The sequence below is a fragment of the Asparagus officinalis genome, chromosome 8 (genome assembly GCF_001876935.1).
Source record: "Asparagus officinalis chromosome 8, Aspof.V1, whole genome shotgun sequence".
Classification (NCBI taxonomy): Eukaryota; Viridiplantae; Streptophyta; class Magnoliopsida; order Asparagales; family Asparagaceae; genus Asparagus; species Asparagus officinalis.
Genome location: NC_033801.1, coordinates 12919787 through 12942846, shown reverse-complemented (window position 1 = coordinate 12942846; position 23060 = coordinate 12919787). Strand labels below are relative to the sequence as shown.

The 23060-nt window shown below is 35.2% G+C and overlaps 1 protein-coding gene across 3 annotated transcripts in view; it reads left to right on the top strand.

Annotated features, from left to right (window-relative positions):
- The window catches only part of LOC109819534, a 28107-nt gene extending 5540 nt beyond the window's left edge, over positions 1-22567 (top strand). For 2 of the 3 annotated variants that reach the window (XM_020385286.1, XM_020385289.1), the window contains exons 3-15: positions 7470-7519; positions 7613-7666; positions 10216-10268; positions 10645-10717; positions 11836-11897; positions 14018-14086; positions 16019-16124; positions 16533-16603; positions 18456-18556; positions 20354-20449; positions 21254-21321; positions 21914-21959; positions 22043-22567. In XM_020385286.1, the coding sequence (XP_020240875.1) occupies positions 7470-7519; positions 7613-7666; positions 10216-10268; positions 10645-10717; positions 11836-11897; positions 14018-14086; positions 16019-16124; positions 16533-16603; positions 18456-18556; positions 20354-20449; positions 21254-21321; positions 21914-21959; positions 22043-22123 (930 nt within the window). In that variant the 3' untranslated portion in view covers positions 22124-22567. The remainder of the gene's footprint in view (positions 1-7469; positions 7520-7612; positions 7667-10215; positions 10269-10644; positions 10718-11835; positions 11898-14017; positions 14087-16018; positions 16125-16532; positions 16604-18455; positions 18557-20353; positions 20450-21253; positions 21322-21913; positions 21960-22042) is intronic. The other variant, XM_020385287.1, reaches the window with a different exon arrangement.

The following is a 23060-nucleotide window of genomic DNA, read 5'->3' as shown; positions in this document are numbered from 1 at the left end:
TAGGTCAAAATGTCATTTGATATAATCAGAAAATCATGATATCTCGCTTGAAAAATTGCCAAACACGATATATTGTTTTGCAACAAGCCATCTTAAAGGATATATCGATCAACACATCGGCAAATATATTGGCTATATCGGGGATATGCGTCCATAATAGCCAAAATGCAGTAAAGAATTTATTAAGACCATATCGGTTGCAACAAGCTCTATAAAAGGATATATCGGACAACATAATAGGCCATGTCGTCAAGGTTTTAAATATCGGATGTCGGGTTCATGTCGGACGGCTGAAATCCATGTCGGATAGCGGAAATCGGGGATATATCGGGAGACATGGACTAAATATCGGATCGCCATATCGGGTGGGCGCATATGTGCAATATCATGTCCTAAATGTAATATAAACATTCTTAAATTCAATATAAGCATACTTTATAAACTTTATAGACTAGACATATATTAAACAAGATTAGAGCTAAAATGTAAAGAGCTAAAATGTAAAGATATAAAAAAAATATTTATGCAAGTATTCCCATCATATTAATTAAACAAGGATTATTACCAGAGTTGAATCTTTCATATTCCGAGGATTACTAAAAAAAATCAAGTTAGAGCTAATTTTACTTTTAATCCAAAAGAATTATTTAATTACTTTTTGTCCACAATTTGCTCCAAGATACAAAAAGAAACTTATGATGATAATTTAGGAAAAGAAAGAAGAGTAAAAAAGAAAAAAAGGGAAAGTTAAAAACCACGAAGAGTCAGAATCAGAGTCTTATCGGGTTCGAAATAGAGAAAGAGAGAGAGAGAAAGAGAGAGAGAGGTCAGACTTCAGAGAGGCCACGAAGAGTCAGAATCAGACGAAAAGGCGGAGAGGTCAGAGAGAGAGGTTAGAGAGGCTTACCAAAGGAGCTTCGATGGCGGCGGCGCGGGGAAATCCACAGACGAGAACTCCGATGGCGCAGAAAAAGAGAGGAGCTTCGGATTTCTGACCACGAAGACCTAGGGTTTTTGTTGTTGTTGAGACCACGATGGCAAAACGACGAGAGGAGGCCGCTAGTTCCCAGTCGCGAGCGAGAACTAGGGGTTTTCTCCTTTCTTCTTTTGATCGAGTGTTTTTCTCCTTCTTTTTCTTCTTTTTCTTTTGATCGGGTGTATATCAGTCGTTGAGGTGTCTATCGGGTTCGAAAAGAGGGCAAGTCATCGACCCAATTAACCCAAACCAAAGCCAATAAGCTGAACCGATTTTAATAAATTTTGGCCGATTTTTCAAATAGGAAATAGCGGCCGATATCTCCGATTTTTCGCCGACATGACCGATATATCGCCCAAAAACGATATACGACTTGTATTTCCCCGATTTGTGTCGCTCGACACCTCGATCCGCTATATCGGCCGACATGTCCGACATGTCGGCCGATATTTAAAACACTGCATGTCGTGGATATTTAAAATTGTGGTGGTAATAGATGTGGTACATCATAAGCCGGCTAATAGCAACTATCATCGGGAGGATGAAAACTCTCATTGTAGGTCTTACGGTAATGATTTATTGAATACTAAGTTGAGCAATACCGATCATAAGACATTTTAGCACCATCATCTTGATTGGAACTAGCCGCTAAAATATGTTCACATGATAATTTTTGGAATTGTGGTATATTACAAGTATAAATGCGCTCTTGGTCATAGAGATAAATAGTGTAAGTATCTTCACAATCTTTGACCTCCCACTCATTGTCATTGAATATAGTAATTCTACATGATTTTACAGCCACAATCGTTTTCTGCAATATGCTCTCTTTTTTAGGGTGTAACTTGTCGTCTAACTTGCACCATCACCATGTCTTTTGTTAAAGTATGTGTTGAACCTGTAAAATGTCCTTGTAACCAAGGCTTGAATTGGCATAGCCCGGGCACACTTAAGTACGCCATTCAAACTTTCGGAGCAATTAGTTGTCATCATACCATAATGCACCCACCATTTTTACTTAACGTCCATCGATTTTTGTATTGTGGTTTCAAGTTTTGTTCAATCTAGTTGTGCTCTTCAACTAACAATGACTTAATTCTCTCCCTACAGTGCTCATACACTAATGTGTCCGCTGCATAACCGACTTGCCACAATAAATATTGTAAATTGATTTCCCTGTGTTTTTTCTTAAAATTATCTCTTATATGCCTCAAACAATATCGGCGATGATGTAGTGCTCCAAAACCTTCATGCAAGGCCTGTGGAATTCCTTTCACGCTGTCGAAAATAAAAGTAGTCGTTCTGGAATAGCACAATTGGAATTGATATGTAAATACATTAAAAAAGTCACTTCCAACTTGATGTGTCATCTACCTCAACAACTGCAAAGGCCAATGGAAATAACCCACTATTTGCATCTACTCCGATCGCAACTAAAAGCACTCTTTTGTACTTGCTATATAAATGTGTGTTATCGATGCTCAAAAGCGGAAGACAGAATGTGAAACCCTTGATAGTGGGACCGTTAAAAACCACGAAGAGTCAGAATCAGAGTCTTATCGGGTTCGAAATAGAGAAAGAGAGAGAGAGAAAGAGAGAGAGAGGTCAGACTTCAGAGAGGCCACGAAGAGTCAGAATCAGACGAAAAGGCGGAGAGGTCAGAGAGAGAGGTTAGAGAGGCTTACCAAAGGAGCTTCGATGGCGGCGGCGCGGGGAAATCCACAGACGAGAACTCCGATGGCGCAGAAAAAGAGAGGAGCTTCGGATTTCTGACCACGAAGACCTAGGGTTTTTGTTGTTGTTGAGACCACGATGGCAAAACGACGAGAGGAGGCCGCTAGTTCCCAGTCGCGAGCGAGAACTAGGGGTTTTCTCCTTTCTTCTTTTGATCGAGTGTTTTTCTCCTTCTTTTTCTTCTTTTTCTTTTGATCGGGTGTATATCAGTCGTTGAGGTGTCTATCGGGTTCGAAAAGAGGGCAAGTCATCGACCCAATTAACCCAAACCAAAGCCAATAAGCTGAACCGATTTTAATAAATTTTGGCCGATTTTTCAAATAGGAAATAGCGGCCGATATCTCCGATTTTTCGCCGACATGACCGATATATCGCCCAAAAACGATATACGACTTGTATTTCCCCGATTTGTGTCGCTCGACACCTCGATCCGCTATATCGGCCGACATGTCCGACATGTCGGCCGATATTTAAAACACTGCATGTCGTGGATATTTAAAATTGTGGTGGTAATAGATGTGGTACATCATAAGCCGGCTAATAGCAACTATCATCGGGAGGATGAAAACTCTCATTGTAGGTCTTACGGTAATGATTTATTGAATACTAAGTTGAGCAATACCGATCATAAGACATTTTAGCACCATCATCTTGATTGGAACTAGCCGCTAAAATATGTTCACATGATAATTTTTGGAATTGTGGTATATTACAAGTATAAATGCGCTCTTGGTCATAGAGATAAATAGTGTAAGTATCTTCACAATCTTTGACCTCCCACTCATTGTCATTGAATATAGTAATTCTACATGATTTTACAGCCACAATCGTTTTCTGCAATATGCTCTCTTTTTTAGGGTGTAACTTGTCGTCTAACTTGCACCATCACCATGTCTTTTGTTAAAGTATGTGTTGAACCTGTAAAATGTCCTTGTAACCAAGGCTTGAATTGGCATAGCCCGGGCACACTTAAGTACGCCATTCAAACTTTCGGAGCAATTAGTTGTCATCATACCATAATGCACCCACCATTTTTACTTAACGTCCATCGATTTTTGTATTGTGGTTTCAAGTTTTGTTCAATCTAGTTGTGCTCTTCAACTAACAATGACTTAATTCTCTCCCTACAGTGCTCATACACTAATGTGTCCGCTGCATAACCGACTTGCCACAATAAATATTGTAAATTGATTTCCCTGTGTTTTTTCTTAAAATTATCTCTTATATGCCTCAAACAATATCGGCGATGATGTAGTGCTCCAAAACCTTCATGCAAGGCCTGTGGAATTCCTTTCACGCTGTCGAAAATAAAAGTAGTCGTTCTGGAATAGCACAATTGGAATTGATATGTAAATACATTAAAAAAGTCACTTCCAACTTGATGTGTCATCTACCTCAACAACTGCAAAGGCCAATGGAAATAACCCACTATTTGCATCTACTCCGATCGCAACTAAAAGCACTCTTTTGTACTTGCTATATAAATGTGTGTTATCGATGCTCAAAAGCGGAAGACAGAATGTGAAACCCTTGATAGTGGGACCAAATACCTAAAATACTCACGTGAGCCTCTCCACTCCCAATGCAATCCCTTTAGACAATATCTCATATTCGATACCCAAATTTCTCCTCTTAATTATTTCAAGATATTGCAGAAGTAATTTATTTGATTTCTCTTAATCTTTTAAGGTTTTAGTCAACGCCTTCGTCTGTGCATCATATACCTTATATATGGATGTCTATTTTCCTCATATCGTATACCCTTGTAATTATCTGACTTGGAGTCAGATCAAGTTTTCTCCTTTGAGCATAATTAGCTTTAATATATAAGAAGAAGTTGCTGCCTTATGATCGACATTGATAGTCAGATTGCAACATATATGAAGTCTCAAGAACTAAGATCATAAATTGCCTATTTGACTTTTTTTTCTAACAGCTTCATTTAGCTTCCAATGACACTTCACATTTCTTTCATCTTGAGCACCTGCATACTCTCCTTCACCCTTCTCGTTGTTGAAGTAGCGCTTTACATGGTAATTTGTGGTATTAGTTTTCATTGGCTTGAATTTGACCCGATTCTTAATGGACCATTCATGTATAGTACAGTGAAAATCAATGCAACTTTGTTCTCGAATAGATTCTTTTTTAATGTGTAGTCCTCAAGTTGCTCAAAATTTGAACCAAGATCACCAAACTAAGCTTGCAAGGAATTTATCTAGTCCTCATTTTAAAACTCTTTTGGCAACAGTTTTTTAGATTCCACATAGTCGTTGTTTACACAAATTCATCTATCCAACGGGTGTCCTCATCGATGCCTCTAATAGCACACTGCATGCTATCAAGTCGCTCAATTGTCTTCAACATCTTCAGAATTATCATCTGCATCCTCTTGTATAAGGAATCGATCGGTAAATGACCTGTAACATGACCCGACACGTTGTCGAACATATCACTTGACGTCACACAAAGGGAACTGGTTAAATGTTGTAGTTGAGTTCATGCCACTACACTCGAGTAATTTTCTAAGTGCATGACACTTGGAGATGACATAAAATCACACGAGTTATTTTCTACGTTAAGCATGTGGGAAAACTCTCAGAGCTTTCAAAAATTAGGTAAGAACGGAAATCAAAATTGTTTTCAATGCACAACTCAATTGAGATTTGCTTTTGAGAGAGTTGTTTCATATCAATCAATTCTTGATCGTTGGTGATCTCAATAGCAATTATTTTATTCTCATTTATCGAGCAATTACAGAGCAGCTTAAGTGCATACTCTCCATGATTAATTCTAGCAACTCTGTATTTGCTTCATCATTCCATTAAAATTGCATGATTTAGATAACATGAACAATTTTCTAGATCCTCCCTTATATATGGACATACTATTCAATCCAACACTATGTCTTCCATTAAAAGGCAAATAATGGGTATTCTGTTTCGCCATAGAAGCTGAAAGATTAACATTCTATCATATGCAAATTATTTATTTCACTATATATTTCGAAACCATAAAAATCTATAATAAATTTCCTATAGCAATTTTCTACTCGAGCTCTAAAAGAAAAATCCTATATCAAAATTAATTTATCAATTTCTAGTTAAATCGTAATTCCAAACTCTGCATTCAAAAATCACCACAAATTTCATATTGCAATTGAAATAAAAAAGTTATAGAAAAAGAGAAATTTTACCTTAAGAAGGAGTTCATAGGAGTTGGACGGCATTGGTCAGCGTCGGAGTTGGACAGAGTTTGGTCAGAGAGAGATCGTGGTTGGGATCGAGTGAGAGAGATACAAAGATTGAGAGAGAGAGAGATGAGTGAGAGAGATGAGTCAGAAGATTGAGAGAGAGAGAGAAAGACGAGTGAGAGACAGATCGAGATTGAGATTGAGCGAGAGGCGAGTGAGAGAGAGCGATAAGTGAGTCGAGAGAGATCGAGTGTGTAGAGATCGAGAGATCGAGAGATCGAGAGGCTGAGAGATTAACCTGGGGGTTGGAGAATTAGGGCAGTGGGCGTTATATGGGGCCGACAAATACATGGAACTACTAGTCCTGTGTATTTATTAGGCGAGGTTAGAAGAGTCTCTGCTAAAAGCACGTAACTGATAGTTCTGTTTATTTTGTTAGGCGAGGCTGGGAGTCTCTGCTATAATCACAGGACTATTAGTCTCATGTGTTTTTTTGAGTTTAATTAGATTTGTAATTAACGCTTGTTGAATACATAGGACTAGTAGTCTTGTTTATTTCAAAAATTAATTTTTACAAAATCGACCTTTATTTGGTCAGCCTTGGTGAGATGGCCAAAAAGAGGTCGATTTTGCTAATTATTTAGCAAAAAAGTCATTTTACTAATTATTTTTTTAAAAAAAGGTCTTTTTTGAAAAATCCTCCTTATAAAATTGGTATGAAATGATAACTTATTTGGTGGTTGTTTGGTTCATCAAAAATTTTGGCATTTAGGGTGGATTGCAAATTGTAGGAGCAAACAATGTCATTTTTTGGTTTTTTTGGATTCTATACTTGGTGTTTGTTTCAATAAAAATTTTGTAATGCTGAATCCCTAAAATGCAAAAAGCAAGTCTTTTTTGGAATTTGCCAATTCCTATGAATTGGAGAGGATTTGCCAATTCCTATTAATGGGTATGGTTACCCAAATTGCTATAATGTGGTATTGTTCTCTTGTGAGGAGGTAAGCGCACCAAGCAACCCATATTCACCTCTTTTTTTTTACAAATGAAACAAATAATAGGTTACAAATTCTAGAAATTGTTATTCTATAATTTTCGGTTCAAATTTTATGATTTGCTTTCCTATAATAATGTTGAACCAACCAAAATATTAGAAATCCCAAAGCATGTATAAAACCCTATGGATTTAAAATTCCCTAGGAGATTACGTATACTAAAATTTTAGGATTTGAACCAAACAACCCTTAGGAAATTAGTTATCAAAAACCAAACAACCCTTAAGAAATTAGCTATCAAGAGACAGACTAGTGTAGCCCACTCTGATAGTCACAACGAAGTAGGTAGACCTCACCATTCCCGTATCTTGGTAGCTTATTTTGCTAAATGATCTCAGCTCATACCAAATGTACCGTTTGTGTGCGCACACATGCACGCATGCACACACATGTATATATGTATTTATATATATTTTTTGTGTTAGTCACCTTGCAATACTTTTGAACTTGGAGTTTGATTTAATATTTTTTCTTTTATCTTCTTATTGTATTTTAATTGCTATGTTTACCACAGGTGCCTGATTTCTCCTTTTTACGTCAAAATCTCCTTCAACTTTCACCCAGGCATGATTAACTTTGTTTCTTGATCTTTACAAGCTTCCATAGTTGTAGAGCCATGTGGGGCAGAGGATTTATAATGCTTTGTTTTCCTTTCAGAGTAGCAAGCCTGCCTGATGAAGTAAAGAGCAGCCTAGAAGATCCAAAGAGCAGGTACTTATTATGAATCTCGTACCACTTTCCCCAAAGTTGTGGATCGTCTATTTCAAAAGATTGTCAGCAACTATATCATGAATATCTTAGTTCATATATATTAGTTTATACTTATGGTGTAACATTTGACTTGGGAGCATTTAACTTTCATATTCTTACAACATAAAATGTATATATTTCTATTGTAACTAATTTGTAATTGCACTTAAAATTTTAAGCTACAAAATATTTGCTCAACACATAAGAAACCAGTGTTATTAAAGCTTCTATAGGATTAACAAACTTGTTAAGAACATTAAAGACATGACCTTCACTTGAGGAAGTCGTTAGGTAGGCTTGCCTTGAGGACGTAAGCTGCTTGACAAGATAATAATGCTAAGTAGCATGGTTTTAAATATCGGCCTATAATCCGATATTATCGCCGAGTTATCGGATTTGAGAGCTTTCCGCTAGGATAAGTAGGATTTTTTATCGGTTATCGTTTTTTGAGGTTTATCGGCGATAAAGACACTTATCGGCCGATAAGTATGCTCTAAATATCGGCTTTATCGGACGATGAGTAGGATTTGGGAGCTTTTACTTTATTTTGGATTTGCTCTTTGAATGTTTACAAATTATGAACTATTTGTTGCTTTTAGAACTTGGTTGATTGGTGATTAGCTTATGTTTGTTTATGGATATTGATAATGGCTCATAACTACTAAATATCAACTTAGAAAGTCAGTTTATGAATCTCATGATTAAACAATAATTATGTAGATGCGTAGATGGTTCTTCATTCTTGATGTTATATTATTATTATTTACTTGTTTATTATTCCATTTTGACTAACATTATATTTTTTGAAGCTTATGTTTGTTTATTATTTGCTAGTAATTACTCCGATAAATACTACTTATCCCCGATATATCCCCGATTTCCCTATCCGATAAGGATTTTGACCGTCCGATAAATCCCCAATAACCGACATTTAAAACCTTGCTAAGTAGTAGCTGTGCATTTTTTGGAGTAGGAGAATGAAACTTAGATTGAGGGAAAGATAGGTGATATCATTAAATCGTCAATTTTTTCTGCAAGAGCCATGTTTGTACTGTTACATTTAGGATTTTCATTGGATTGGTCATCCAGCACACACGTGCGTTTCTGTGATAGGGTACATATACAGGCTGGTTTAATCTTGAGTGCTTTGGCTGTGAAATATTGAGTTTGCCAATTAATTTGCATTGTGTTGCAAGGTTATTTGCCGACCCCAAACATTTGAGATAAAGGCCTAGTTGTTGTTGTTGTTGTTGTGTGTTGCAAGGTTATTTATAAATGTATGATGGATTTAACAGTTGGTTTTGTGAGTAAGTTGTAGTTTAACAATGTGTGCTTGATTGTGTGCACTGTTTTAAATATCGGCCGATAATCGATATTATCGGCCGAGTTATCGGATTTGGGAGCTCTCCGCTAGGATAAATTGGATTTTTAATCGGTTATCGTTTTTGTAGGTTTATCGGCGATTTATCGGTGTTATCGGCACTTATCGGCCGATAAGTAAGACTTTTTTATCAGGATTATCGGGATTATCGGCCCATTTTGACTAACATTATATTTTTTCAAGGCTATGATGCAAGTTTCGCTTTCTACAATTTGTTAGTGATTCTAAACATGATGATTTACATTTTGGTATGTTTATATTTCATTAAGCATGATTAGATTATATTTTTTAATTGTTATATTATATATACACATCATCTAGTATATCACTCCGATAAATACTACTTATCACCGATATATCCCCGATTTCCGCTATCCGATAAGGATTTTGGCCGTCCGATAAATTCCTGATAACCGATATTTAAAACCTTGATTGTGTGTGTATGTGATATTCACATCTTGAACTTAACCATCACTTAGCACACCCCCTAGTTTGCACACACGTATGAGTAAATGGGATTGATGTGTTTCTCTACAGTCTTGGCCAGCATCTCACTGACTTAGCACACATGCAGACTACTGTAAACGTAATCCTTGTCATAGACATATCTAGATTATAGATGATGCTTGGATATGCATCATGTTAGCAATCATCCATGACCGTGGATGGACAGCCAACCCCTATTTGCTCTCTACACACACAACACACACACACACACAAACACACACACACACACACAGTGCGCTCTTTTGTTTTCTCATGTTTATTCTCCATCTCTTTTCATACAAGAGGAGTTGAATCAGTGAACATATTTGGATTTGAACTAAACAAAATCTAATGTTATTTCCTTGACTATTTGAAGCTCTCTCCCATTGTATGAATCACAGTATCTACTTGACACCAATTACTGCTCACAAGCAACATGATAGAAATATCTAAATTGCCAATCATAAGTTATGCCAAGTATTCAAATTATTGTTATATTTGGTTCTATATGGTTTGTCTGTAGTTTGCCTCATCTGAATATTTTTCCTTCTATTTTCATGTGAATTATTATGTTCTTACATATACTCTTGAATACGTTTGCCTCTTTTGGTGCTCAAGGAATCATTTTTTCACAATTGCACAGATATAACATTGGATGGAGTCATGGGAAGGAGAAACTGGAATCTGGTAAACTAGGTATGTGATGTGCTTCAAAGAAGATCAACTTCGGACTTTATGCACAATTTGGAAGGATTGTGAGATCCCTCTTACTGTTGAAAGTCCATGATTTTTTTTTCCTTAAATCCTACATGAAGTTCATATGCGTAAGATGTGGCAGTTTTATTATCTATATGTTATATATGTTGATCTATCTTCAACGAATTACATATGCATGTACATATACACATACATTTATAACTCGAGCAGATAGAAACAATTTTCCAAACAATGTATATGGAAGAAGAAAATTGAATTTCTACCAATTGTGAGGAAAACCTTTTGAAGTTTTCAGATGAACATTACTTTGTATCTGTTGAAGTATTAAATATTTGCTGGTATTATTTGTTTGCAGATACATTTAAAGGATCTTTTTATGCTAATCCTATTCTAGATGTACCAACCACTGATGTTTCTCTTATGCAACGGTATTAATTCTCAGTTTCTAATAATTATTTTCTTTGTTTCCCAGCCTAGATCTTCAAATTATTTGTACTCTTATGCATGCACACATGGTTTAAACATTGATCTTCCATTTTTTATGAATGATTTAATACTGTTACATATGTGAAGTCTTAAACCAATATGCATGAAACGGCAAAGCATGTTAATTTTTGTATTTGTTTGAATTTAAACTATTGCTACAAAAAAGGTTTTAGAATATGGGCTTAGATCTTCTTCTTTTTTCCCAGTTATCTGCAAACTTCTGGAGGAAGCAAATGACAATTTACTAATTTAGATGGAAAAATTTTGACTGAAATATTCCATTTAGCATATGCCATCTTTTGTGCAAACGTGAGGTTGGATCTTATACCAACTAAACTATGTTGGCAAAACTTTTAACTTACTCAAACCCAAGTGAACCAAAATCTATAAATTCTCCTAATGAAACTACATTGACTGTATTCCAGCTCACTCTCCCTCGCTCCCTCTCTCTTATGGACATGCGCACACAACATGAAATACACAATCTTTTCTCTCCTTTTAATAGTTAAACGATTCAACTTATTAATATGTTAAGGACCATATTTCCAGCCTTTTCTAATAATTTGTTTGGCAATTGGTTTAAGCAACAAATTGACCCAGTTTTGTGTTGTTCCCAGATAGACCTATAGTTTCTCTTTACTTTTTAAGCCATGAGGACTGAATTAGTTTGTGCTTATACGCTAAGTAACTATTTCTGTTAGTCTTTAATATTTTTATGCTATGGGCTGAAAGCATGAAAGGTTACTTTCATTTATGTTTGATTTGGTTTGCTAAGGAGATATCCGCTCTGTATGTGTTTACCCCATACTTAAGAAAGTCATGGCCCTAACCACCTTTGAACTAAACTGCTAACAGACTTGGCCCTAATTTTTAATCTCAGATTTTATGTTAAAAAACTTTTATGTTTGCTTGATTAGCTGTTTGAATGATGTAGTTTCAGTTTACTTGGCTTTGTTCGATGTCCATGTTACTGGAACATGGTAATTTCAATATGAATAAGTGTGGATTTTTTTTAAAAATTTTGTGTTACAGTATATATTCTTGGGAATTTGTTTTATAGGTATGCATCATATTGTAGACCGAATAAATGGCCTATCACTGCTTTACCGGAGCTTGAAGTTGGTTGGTGTTCCTCTCAATTTTTAAGTTGTATACTTGTAAACTTGGAAAGTAGGGCAACATGTACTTCTCCATGAATTTCTGCTTGTTTCATGCTTGTACAAAGCCATATTGAATGCAGTTCCTTATAATTTACTGCAGATTGTACTATAGGCACACCACATTTGCATTTATCAGATGATCCCACTGTAAATTTTATCATTGCATTATGGTGTGAGGAAATTCATTCCCTAACTGAATTTCTAATAACAGCCTTTAGACTTATGCTAACCTTCATTATTCAGGCTTCCTGCACATTATACTTCATTAGTTCATTTGATTTATGTAGCCCCATCGTATGCATTGTTTGGAAGATTTTCATAAGTTCAGGCAATGAAGATTTCTGGAATTTTTTATTTATTTTTATTTCCTGAATGTTGTGCTATATTTGCAACAAATTCCTGGATATGTTGAAGTTACAGTTGAAACTGTGTCTTCCTTCCTAAGGGATGAAATTGGTCCTGAGAATCTGATAATCAAACCTGTTTCTACCTAAAACTGTTGAGGGTTTGGGTGCCTAAGTTCTGATTTTGACGGGGTAGGGGATTCAGGATGGATGCTGGTAGAAGTTTCAGGCTGATATTTTATTTTAATGTGGATCCTCTGTGATACAAATCTTATCTGATAATCCATCTGGATGAAAAATGCACAAGGTGCTATTCACTTACAACTAAACCTCTCACTAGCATTTATCTGATTTTTCGGTGATATTTTGGTAATGTTGCAGTTAGAGGCCTTTGACATTGTATTGAAATATACAACTAAGGGGGCTATTTATGTAATTATATATGAATGTGGATATGTGATAAAAAGGTGAAAAATGTAGCTTGTGCCTAAGATAATTTGGCAAACTTCGTGTCCATGCCCACTTTACATGATGTTGGCCAAAGATGAATGATGGGTGTCTGGTGGAACTGGAAGAGTAATGTAAAAATGGTTACATAGTAGAAGTTTCACAGATATAGTATAAGGTTTAGTGCATGTAGCAGTTATAAGGTTATGTGCAGATGCAATGAAGGGATTTTGGTAAAGAGAGGCTTGCTTTTCTTTTTAAAGCTTGAAAATGATATTTAGGCAGAATTTGAAATGTTTGCTCTCATGAGCTCTTGTGACTCAGAAAGTTATGAAGGCACTGATAAAGCAAGTGTAAACACTTCACCCAAAACCATTCGTTCGACTGTTACCAAGTATTGTTTGTAACCCATGGTATGCAACCGAGGAAAGATGATGAGGGGTGAATATGGCTGATTATAACTTTAGGATGCACAATGAACGAAATGCCAATATATGCAACAAGATAACAATCTGTGAAGCAAATGTGTTAGAACTAGTAGTGAGAAATTGATGGGGGAGAGTAATCAGCTGCAAACATAAGATGTTATCTTTCTCTTTTGCCAAACCACCCAGACCATGTTCAGTCCCCAGGTCTCATGTAAGGTTCAGTTTCAGTATTAAGCTGCTAGCAAGTTAACCCATATTATTTATGCTTTAGGTTTCTTCTTGGATATCCTCAAATATATCACTTCACTCTAAGCTATCACACAAGGGTAAACAACGAGTGCCACCATTTCACATTCTTTTCAAGTCCGGATCATCTGTAGGTCTGGGGGTGGGGGGTTGGTGGTGGAGGGGGGCCAAACTCATTATGCTCACACCTTTTAACTATATTTTGGCTTCAAATTATACAAAAAGCCTGAGGAGTTACTCTATCTATGTACACTTATATGGAGTCTCTTTTTTTTATTTGTTTTTCTCTATGTTCAAGATCATTTGAATTGCAGTCTTGTAGATCCTATTTGTCTTGGTTATTTCAGTATGCATCATTATATAAATTGGTTATAATTGACAAATTTGATTGTAGTGTGATATCTTCCTAGTTACCGATTTAATTAAACTAGTTTGTTTTTTCAAATAGTCTTCCAAATTATTCTATTGATTAATACTGGCTCGTTAGTGAGTTGTTATTCAGATTAGAAAACTAGCATGAACAAGCATGAAATGACATATGTTGTCTGATAACTTTTCAGATTAGAAAACTAGCATGAACAAGCATGAATGATGTATGTTGTCTGATAACCTTGCAGCATTCAAGGCTCTTGGAAAGGTGATGTTAGATGTTGGGCTGATGCTGGCTTATCACTGTGATCAGTATGGTACTATTTTAGGATTGATCTTCTATTTCAAGATTTAAATTTCTGTATTTGTGCATGCTTGTTCACAGTTATGAAAATTTCTTGCCCTGCTTCTTTCCTATGCAAATGGATGGGGGGAAAATCTTTAGTTTTCTGTTATATTTAATTGTTATTAAATTGTGGATTAGATGATTGCACATTTGTTTGTAGTTGTAAAATTATGGATCCAGATTTTTTTTCCCCATAGAATTAGAAGAACAAGATCTTCAAAAGACATTGGAGCGTACATGCGTCTTGCTAAAGAATCATAACACTTTTTTCCACACAGCAGGGTAGTTCTCTTCATACCTGAGGTTCTCTGGTAGAATGCTATTGTTTCCAACAAGTTGCACATGTACCAATGACATCTCTATTTTCCACTGTTCTAAGGGTGTGTTTGGTTAGCATTTAGCAAGCGAAAAAAAAGAAAAAAAAACATGAGAAATGTGGTTTCTGGGACCTGACTATGTTGCCACATAAGATTTTAGTTTCCGACTTGATCCATTTCCCTTGTTTGCTTCGGTTTTGGTTTCCCGGAAATTGAGCCGGGTCAGTAAAATGTAAATCCCATTCAGACCAAAATGTCCTGAAATGGGCCGGAAACTGAATTGGTTCGGTTTCGGTTTCCAGACATTCGAAACCAAAACCACACCAGCGGTGGCTAGGGATTACATTCACTGCCATCTTCCCCAAAATTTCCATCTCTCTTTTGGTTCCCTATCACCAAAGCTAGCTGTAAAAACCCTATATAATTTTTGGCCAAAAAATGAGTGGATCTTAGATCAATAATTCCTTGGCTTGATGACAAGTACAAAATGCATAGCAGTACAAAACTGCAAAGCTCTCTCCGTCAATTCAGAACCTTTTAAAAAAATGAATTATGGTATACGACTTCAAAATCGACTAGTCAGCTTGCTACATGACTTCAATTGTGAACTGATTCCCTCTTTTTGGCGAGGGAACCTCGGGGAACAAGGTTTCACAGAAAAATTAACAAAATCGATTAGTGAGCTGGCACATGACTTCCTCTGTGAGCTGGCTGCTTCGTCATGGCTAGGGAATCTGTGTACGCTAGAGGGTCTTGTCATTAAGTATTGTAGAGGGTAGAAAATCTTACTTGATTCTTTTATAGCTTTAGTTCATGCAGCCTCAAAACACAATTTATACTTCTTTCTTTAGGTTAAAAGAAACTTAAAATCTATAGTATTAATGTCATGTGAATTGGGCGACCGAGGCTAAGTAATCATAAGAAAGGGTAAGAGAATGTTCTTAATAAAAATTTTTCCGTATAATATTCCTCACCAACTTGTTTTAGTAACAATTTCATCGCACATTGGTGCGGAGAGAACCAATTTGTATGTAACTCTCCATCTTTGAGATTTGATTAGTTTAAAAGTTCACTGTTCCTGTCATAGTCCTGCCATGTCAAACAAATAAGTGAAATTTTACTGGCTAATCAATATAAGATGATAATTAATTTTCTAAGAAGTCACATTTTTTCAATTGTAGAATATGTAATGTGTTTGGTATAGATAGCTTATGCTTATATAATTTTTTTTTGATATATATAGCTTATACTGTATTTTCTTTTACTTATTTTATGAAATTTTATGCAAATCTACATACATATTCATATTTTAATGAACTTTTAGTTCACATTATATTTAAAAGTTTTCTGCATGTTTTATTTGGAGTTAAATTTCTGTAATTTATCCTGTGACTGTTGGGTGAAACTTCCATTAATAAGTTTTTGCAAAAATTGCAAGTATATGTTTTAAAAGGTCTTAATTCTATGATGAACTTTTTATTTTCTTTTTACTGAAATTTGAAATCTCTATGCAGTTGTATTTTCTAAATGTTGGACATATGTCAATATTCATAAATTAATCCGACTTATTTATTTTCTATGTCTAGTATCTAAAGCAGTACCTTTTGATGAGGATGGAGGCCTTGAGCAGATACTAAAACGTTCTAGATGTCACAAAGGTCGTTTGTTGTTTTACTTTCCAAAGCAAAGAAGGTGATTATCATAATATTATTTATTTATTTTACTTTTTATCTACTGCATTATTTTCTTTGCATATCTGCTCCAAATGTCTTAATATCCTTTCAGTGTAAGCCACTCTGTTATACGTTTCACATAGTTTGAATGATTGTTAGTATGATGTTTGTTGGTTATGATATTCAACATCTCAAGTAACATACTGCCTACATCATTTTGATAAACAGTAGTTAAGAGGAGGGTTTTTTTTGGGTTGGGGGGGGTGGGGGGTTGGGGTGGGTGCTTAGAAGTATATCAGTTTGTTGCCTTGTCTAGGACTCGAGGGGCTGATATAACCTCATTTGAGGGTCTAGAAAAAGAGGAACGAAGGATTTATAGAAGTCCTGATGTTGCAAGTTTGTGGATTTATCAATTTATATTTTGCAGCCAATGCATGGAAGATTTAGGCTCCGTATCATCATGGTGTGGCTGGCATACTGACCATGGTTCTCTCACAGGTAGGTCACTGTTATTGCAAAAATATCTAGCTGTCATATCTCTAATATATAATTGTTTACTTTGCACTTTAAATTATATGATAAACTTGTATTCTTCTGAATTAAAGAAAACAGTTGGACTTATGCCTTTGCACTGAAATTTTACCTGCTAAAAGAGGAGGTTTTGACTTGTTAGTTTATGAATACTTGGTTTGCTCAGTTGGTTGAAATATGTTAGATAAGATATTTTGCACACAAATTACACCTCCATTAGATGCTTATCTTTGGTTTTTGACCACAACTGAGTATATTCCAGATCCTCATAGTTACTAACTGCTCTTTGTTTTTCATGAATCAAATTATTCGATTTTGCTCATCTTTCAAAATTTTAACAAATAAATTGAAGTCCTAAAAAGGTATGAACTGTTTTGATATTTTCACAGCTTACAACAGTAATGGTCCAGATGCTTGTTGACTCCAGGAAAGTCTCATTGTTGTTTAAAATATTAGATAATACTGTGTACCATAATTTATCATTCTTAAAATGTTCAGATCATTTTCTTACACATTGAACTTGAAATTGTCAATTAAAAGAAGAAGCGATGGAAATTAGAGGTCTTTGTACGATAACGCATTTGGGTCATTCACCAGCAGGTGGATGTTTTCACTATCTAATCGCTCAAAGCACATAGTAGTTCTATGGGTTTGTGGAATGTAGATATTTACCTTTTAGCTCAACATACTTGTTTCATTAGTGCTAGTTTCATATTTTATGTAGTTGCATTATATTGGGTTTGTGTTCGGAATGTTTCAATTTTGACAATCATGTCTTTGAGTACAGATACACTGCGCTCTCATTTGGATAATTCATACATACAAGTCTGTTGATGCTCTTATTTTATTCCATGTATTGGAATTAGTAATCTGAATGTTTTAGTTGGATATTCATGAGATAGGATACTGATGTATAAATTAAACTGTCTGTCTTTCGTTTGTGTCTTCCTACTCTAGCAATGCCTATTTTCCATACAATAATCTAAGTAGTTCATCTTTTTTTTGCTTGTTCCTTAAACCGTAGAAAGGTCCTCCCAAAACCACTCCACCCAACTCTATCCCGAACCTTTGTTACAGTTCATAAGCTTGGTTCCACAATAATCAGTACCTCTTTGCATATCAGCTTTTTCCTTTAAATATGTTGAGCGTTAATCCTCCATTCATTAAACATCTCTCAGTCTACGCAATTTATTGAATAACTTAATGATCTGCCTACTTAGGAATAGTACCAATCCTACAATTGTTCCCACTTTCATTTTTTGAATACGTTTAAACAAAACTTCCATTATGTTTCGCATTTTCACTTAACTCCCAAAATGTTTGAAAATTTCAATTAACCCCCAATAAGTTTCGGGAATCCAGAAAACCTCCAAAATATTTTTTTATGACTTAACACAGACAGTGTTACATAAAATAGCATTAATGTAGAGTTTCGAAGGAAAATCTTGAGATTTGGAGCTCTGACCTGGAAGCGAACATGAGCAAACAGAAGGAGAAAGAAGAGCTTTTGTATAAACTAGAGGTAGTTTGGTCTTTTGACAGCGCGTGACATGTCAGGACTAACAGTGTTAGCTTTGGGGATTCTCTGACATAACTTATTAGGGGTTAAGTGATTTTTTCAAACCTTTTGGGGGTTAATTGAAAAATGCCCGCAAAATCACTTTGGGGTCGGTTTTTTTTCTGTTTGGGGGGGGGGGGGGCAGTAAAAGCATTTTATTTTTATCTCTGACTGCAATCAAAAGCAGTAGCCAGTACAGAAATCAGTGCCATGTTTCTTTCATGTATCTTTGTTCTCTAATATTTAAAATTTTCTTAAAAGGTCTTGCATGTGGCATGTTCATGAGAAATGGTGTAAAGGTTTCAAGTCCTGATAGTGCTGCTGGCCTCTACATAAAAGCACGTAATAATGAGATTGTCAAAGTAAAGTTATAATCCTTGTACTTATGATGTAATTATTTGCTTTTTTTTCATTTCTTCTAATTCATCTTTCATTATTGGTTGCTTTGATTGAATTTGTTTTTACAGCTCTAAGAAAGTTATAAACTGTATATTGTTTATTGATTCTATGGTGTTGGTTGAAAGTAAGAGAATGAAGGATAGAAGTTGGTGACATTGGGGTGGATAATTATATAAATTATACAACTTTACTGAAACTACGCATAAAATCTTGGTTTAAGGTTCAAGCTAGAATATAAATGCAAGATATCTGAAATCTGTCTTCCCATGCTAGATTTATGAATACGTGATGACAGTGTCATTAATATTAGCTGAATCACATTCGTAGAGTAGCACATGGCTTCTAGTCAAAAAATCTATAAATACAAATTGTATGATTAATCTTTCAGGGGACATAACTGAGATTAAGCATAATAGCGGATTCTGGCCAGGATAAGAACTCTGTTAGAGACAGAAATGGAATGACTACTAAGTTATAGGAAGTCTAAAAAATGTTACAGAGAAATCAAAATTTAATCATAGTTCCTTTGGAGTCTATCGAGTAGGTAAGATGGCGATTTTTGCTAAGAGGTTGAATAGCATTATGCCACAGGTTATATGAACAAATTGTACCATTAGGGAAGTTTTTAAATTCTTCTTGTAAATGTAGCATGTTCTTTTTGATTAATTGTTATATAATCAATTTATCTAAGAGTTTAAATTGGTGAGCTGCAAGCTAATAAGGTATTTCAAGCAAATTTAGTAATGAAACTCCCCCTTATGTAGGCCTTGACACCATGTGGAAAACCTTCTACTTAGATATCAACATGCTTAAAAAGCAGACAACATGTGGATAAATGGATATTTTTCAAAATAGGTATTATGATTTTGAGACTATAATCTGCTGCTATAATATGTCAGATAAACAGTTTATCTGAAAGGTTAAGCTATTAGAGCACGTACGTACCCATCATGAAATTAATTATCCAGAGACTTTTATGGGTCAAACAACTACAGGTTCTGCACAATAGAGCCTAACTCGTCAATGAAAACCATATCTAAATAGTAGTGTAGTTTATCAGACTGCTTTGTGAACTTCATCTCCACTATCTAGTTTAAACTTTTAGAAGCATAGTTCATTTTAACTTCTTTGCACTAATTACTCTATAATTTACAAAAGTAAACTTCATGCAGATTGTCTAAAAAATTAGAAAGGATAATAATTGTGAAACTATTCCCATTTGCTTATTTTTAAAACCCCTATGACTGGACAAACACTTCAGAGTTCTGGTGCCATTCAGGGAAAATATTTTTATATTCTAGCATATTATAACAGGTCCTCAGAAAGTTGTGCGTCCTTTCCGTGGTCCAAAACCATGGGTATCATGGAATGTCTTTCGATCCACATCAAATACGTACCTGACTGAATTTAATAAACCTGGATGGTTTTGACATCATCTTAAAGTCTTTGGTACATTGGAATTCTGTTGTCGTTGAGGTAAAATATGTTCGTAATCTAACATATACATAGAGTTTTCACTATAAGAAAAATTAGTAGAAGGCCAAGTTGCTTTACCAAATTATGTTTTGTTATTTGCATGTTTTACACTTTTTTTTTGAATATATTGGTTTGCTGTTGGGAATTTGACATTGTATTAAGTAGTGAACTCAACATTCAAATTCTAGGATATATCAATGCTCTCAAATATTAAGATTTTGAGCCATGATTCTTAGTGCTACAAGATAATGATTTTATGCATATCCATGATTTTAAAACATTAGGTTGTCTTTGGAGAAGATGAATTAGCGTTCCAAATTGGGGAAACTACTGAAATCTTATCGGGAGGTCGTCTATGTGCTACTCCTCACTGTGTTCAGGTACTCTACGCAAAAACACTTCTTATAATTACGGTATATCAGAGACTAACAGTTCTTATAAATGTGAGATGAAAAGTGTTGAGTTTTCAACATTGAGGGGAAGTTCTCTAGTGAATTCTCCATGCAATTGCAACTTTACGCTGATGCTCTTTCTTCATAGCATCTAAGTTTGCACACAATTTTCTTATCATTCAATCTAATCAAATAGCGCATTTCTTTTCTCAAATTCAAAGTCTTTTATATATTATTAAGAGCTTTCTGTTATCATAAATCATGTTCTGGTATTGGGTTTATTCATTTGATTGCATGATATCCATACTCTGTGCGGGATATGGAAATTAGTTTTATTTTTAGAAGTTACATTATACACATTTTCATTTTCCCATTTAGTCAAAGCATTAGGATCTTTTACATTCTGGCAATGCATCTTTTATTTAGAAGATAGCTGATAAAACTCACATTCTTCCATAGAGCAAAAAGAATGTCATGCCTGAGCTAGGATTCTGAAATCCCTCATCCCGCTATTAGTCTCCCCAAACGTGACCTCTTGTGGACCTTCACCAATTTTCTCACCCAAAATTGCTAGCTACAGCTAAATCTCAATTAGATATTGGTTGTCATATACCACATAACATCCCAACACAAAAAAAAAAGTGGACTAATTTTCTTTTCGGGATGTGACAGATGTTCGTCTTTTAACCAAACCTTTTTTTTATATGAACTACATCTACTAACAACTCGCTTTAACAGTATTTATCTAATTTGTATTTTAAGATAAAAGAATTTCCTTAATTTATGTTGTAGGCACCTAGAGGGGAAGCAGCTATTGGTGTGGATCGTTCAAGTTTTGCAATGTTTATGCAGCCTGATTGGTATGTTCAATCTGTTATAATGCTTTAAGACCAGTCGAGCCAAAATTTTGCTGATAATTGACATTATTTTCTTTGAAAATTATGTTTAGCCCCTAGGGATCTTCCAGAAATTATCCCTGCTGTCTCTTTATCTTTTGTCCAATTTTTAGTCCTCTGATTACAAGGATTCATCCTTTTATTCCCTTTTAATATATTCTTCATTTAACTGATACTGTAGTTAGCTAAATATATCTATGGGTTGATACATCCTGTATTAAATATATACACAAACACTTTCAGTTAACTACAGAATATTTCAAAGTATAAATTATTCTATCAAGTAAAAGGTTGGTCTGTCCTTTTCAAATCAGCAACTTTGTGGTCAAGCTGATTTCAGTGAAGTTTTCTATGAGAAACCATCACCGTTCCACTCGCTAAGCTTTTTTATTGTGAAATTTAGGTGCTTATTCTAAGTGTTCATGGTAAATGACGGAATTGTCCTATTTGCAAACTGTCATTCTCTTTTCTCAATTTTATCAATTACTCGCTTTAGGAATTTTATGTGACATTCCCAAGGTGCATCTAAAACTAACTATGGCTACCTTTGTTTTAGGGATGAGAATCTTCAATTTCCAGCATATATCCATCATCATGGAGAGGTATGTATTATTAAGCTGATAACTCAATGGGAAATGCAATATTCCTTTTGCCTTTTGTTCAAAATTTTCTATGTTTCTTACAGTTGATTCCACCAAACGGGAGACTTACTTTTGGAGAATATTGCGAGATGCTCCTTAACAAATATTATCATCAAAAGTTTTGAGGGGTTTCCCCCCTCCTGTTCAGAGGCACTTTTCACCAAGATGGACAAGACTTATCTACCATATCCATCAAAAGTATATTCCAAAAAAGCTTTAAAGTTCTTTCGGTATTTTTCTTAGAGCCACAATCTCTATTGCTGTCCATTAGCCATTAACTTGTGTAAAAGGTGATTACCCCTCTGATAAATGTGATTATTTGCCTCTATTCTTCATGGTTATATCACAAGACTGTAGTATATGGCTGCTAATGGTTGCTCTTAACACCAAAGTTGGCTGTATATTTGAAATAAAATGCCAACATATTCATTTGAGATTTTTCTTTTTCTGCTGAAGGGTCTTTTAGAGATAGATGGCTTAATCTTGATTCTTGGTGCAAGAGCTCTTGTATTCTACAAATAATTCCCTTTTCAGTTCTATCTGATTCTGTAGATCTGTAATGGCAGTCACCGATGCTTTTTGTTACTATAGCAACTGTTATTTTCATCTAGATCTGTGAACTGCAAGTTGTCGGTGCCTTTATTTTAAACTTTGTTGGCTATAACCCTTCATTGATTATTAATGGGATCATGATCGATTGTACTATGAGAGAGATGTAAGTGATCATATTGATTGCCGAACCTCATTAAATCTTTTTGCAATTGTTTTTGTAGGTTTGTTTAAAATATAACTATTTATAATAGGATTAGTCCAGTGCTCACGATCTTGGTACACTGCTTACACATTTGGAATTAGCATGGTGCCCGAAGGAACACGGAATCCTCCAATGGTGCACTCGTTTCTTGATTCACGGGGAACGTGGAGGGGATCGACAGGGCAGAGCCGCAAGGATTCTTTGACAACGCTATTGAGGCAGGCGAGGTTGGAGAGGTCTGAGTAGTCTATCATAGCCTGCCACAGCGTTTATTTCCGAGGTTGCCTTGTTCTTGGCTTCGGAATGGT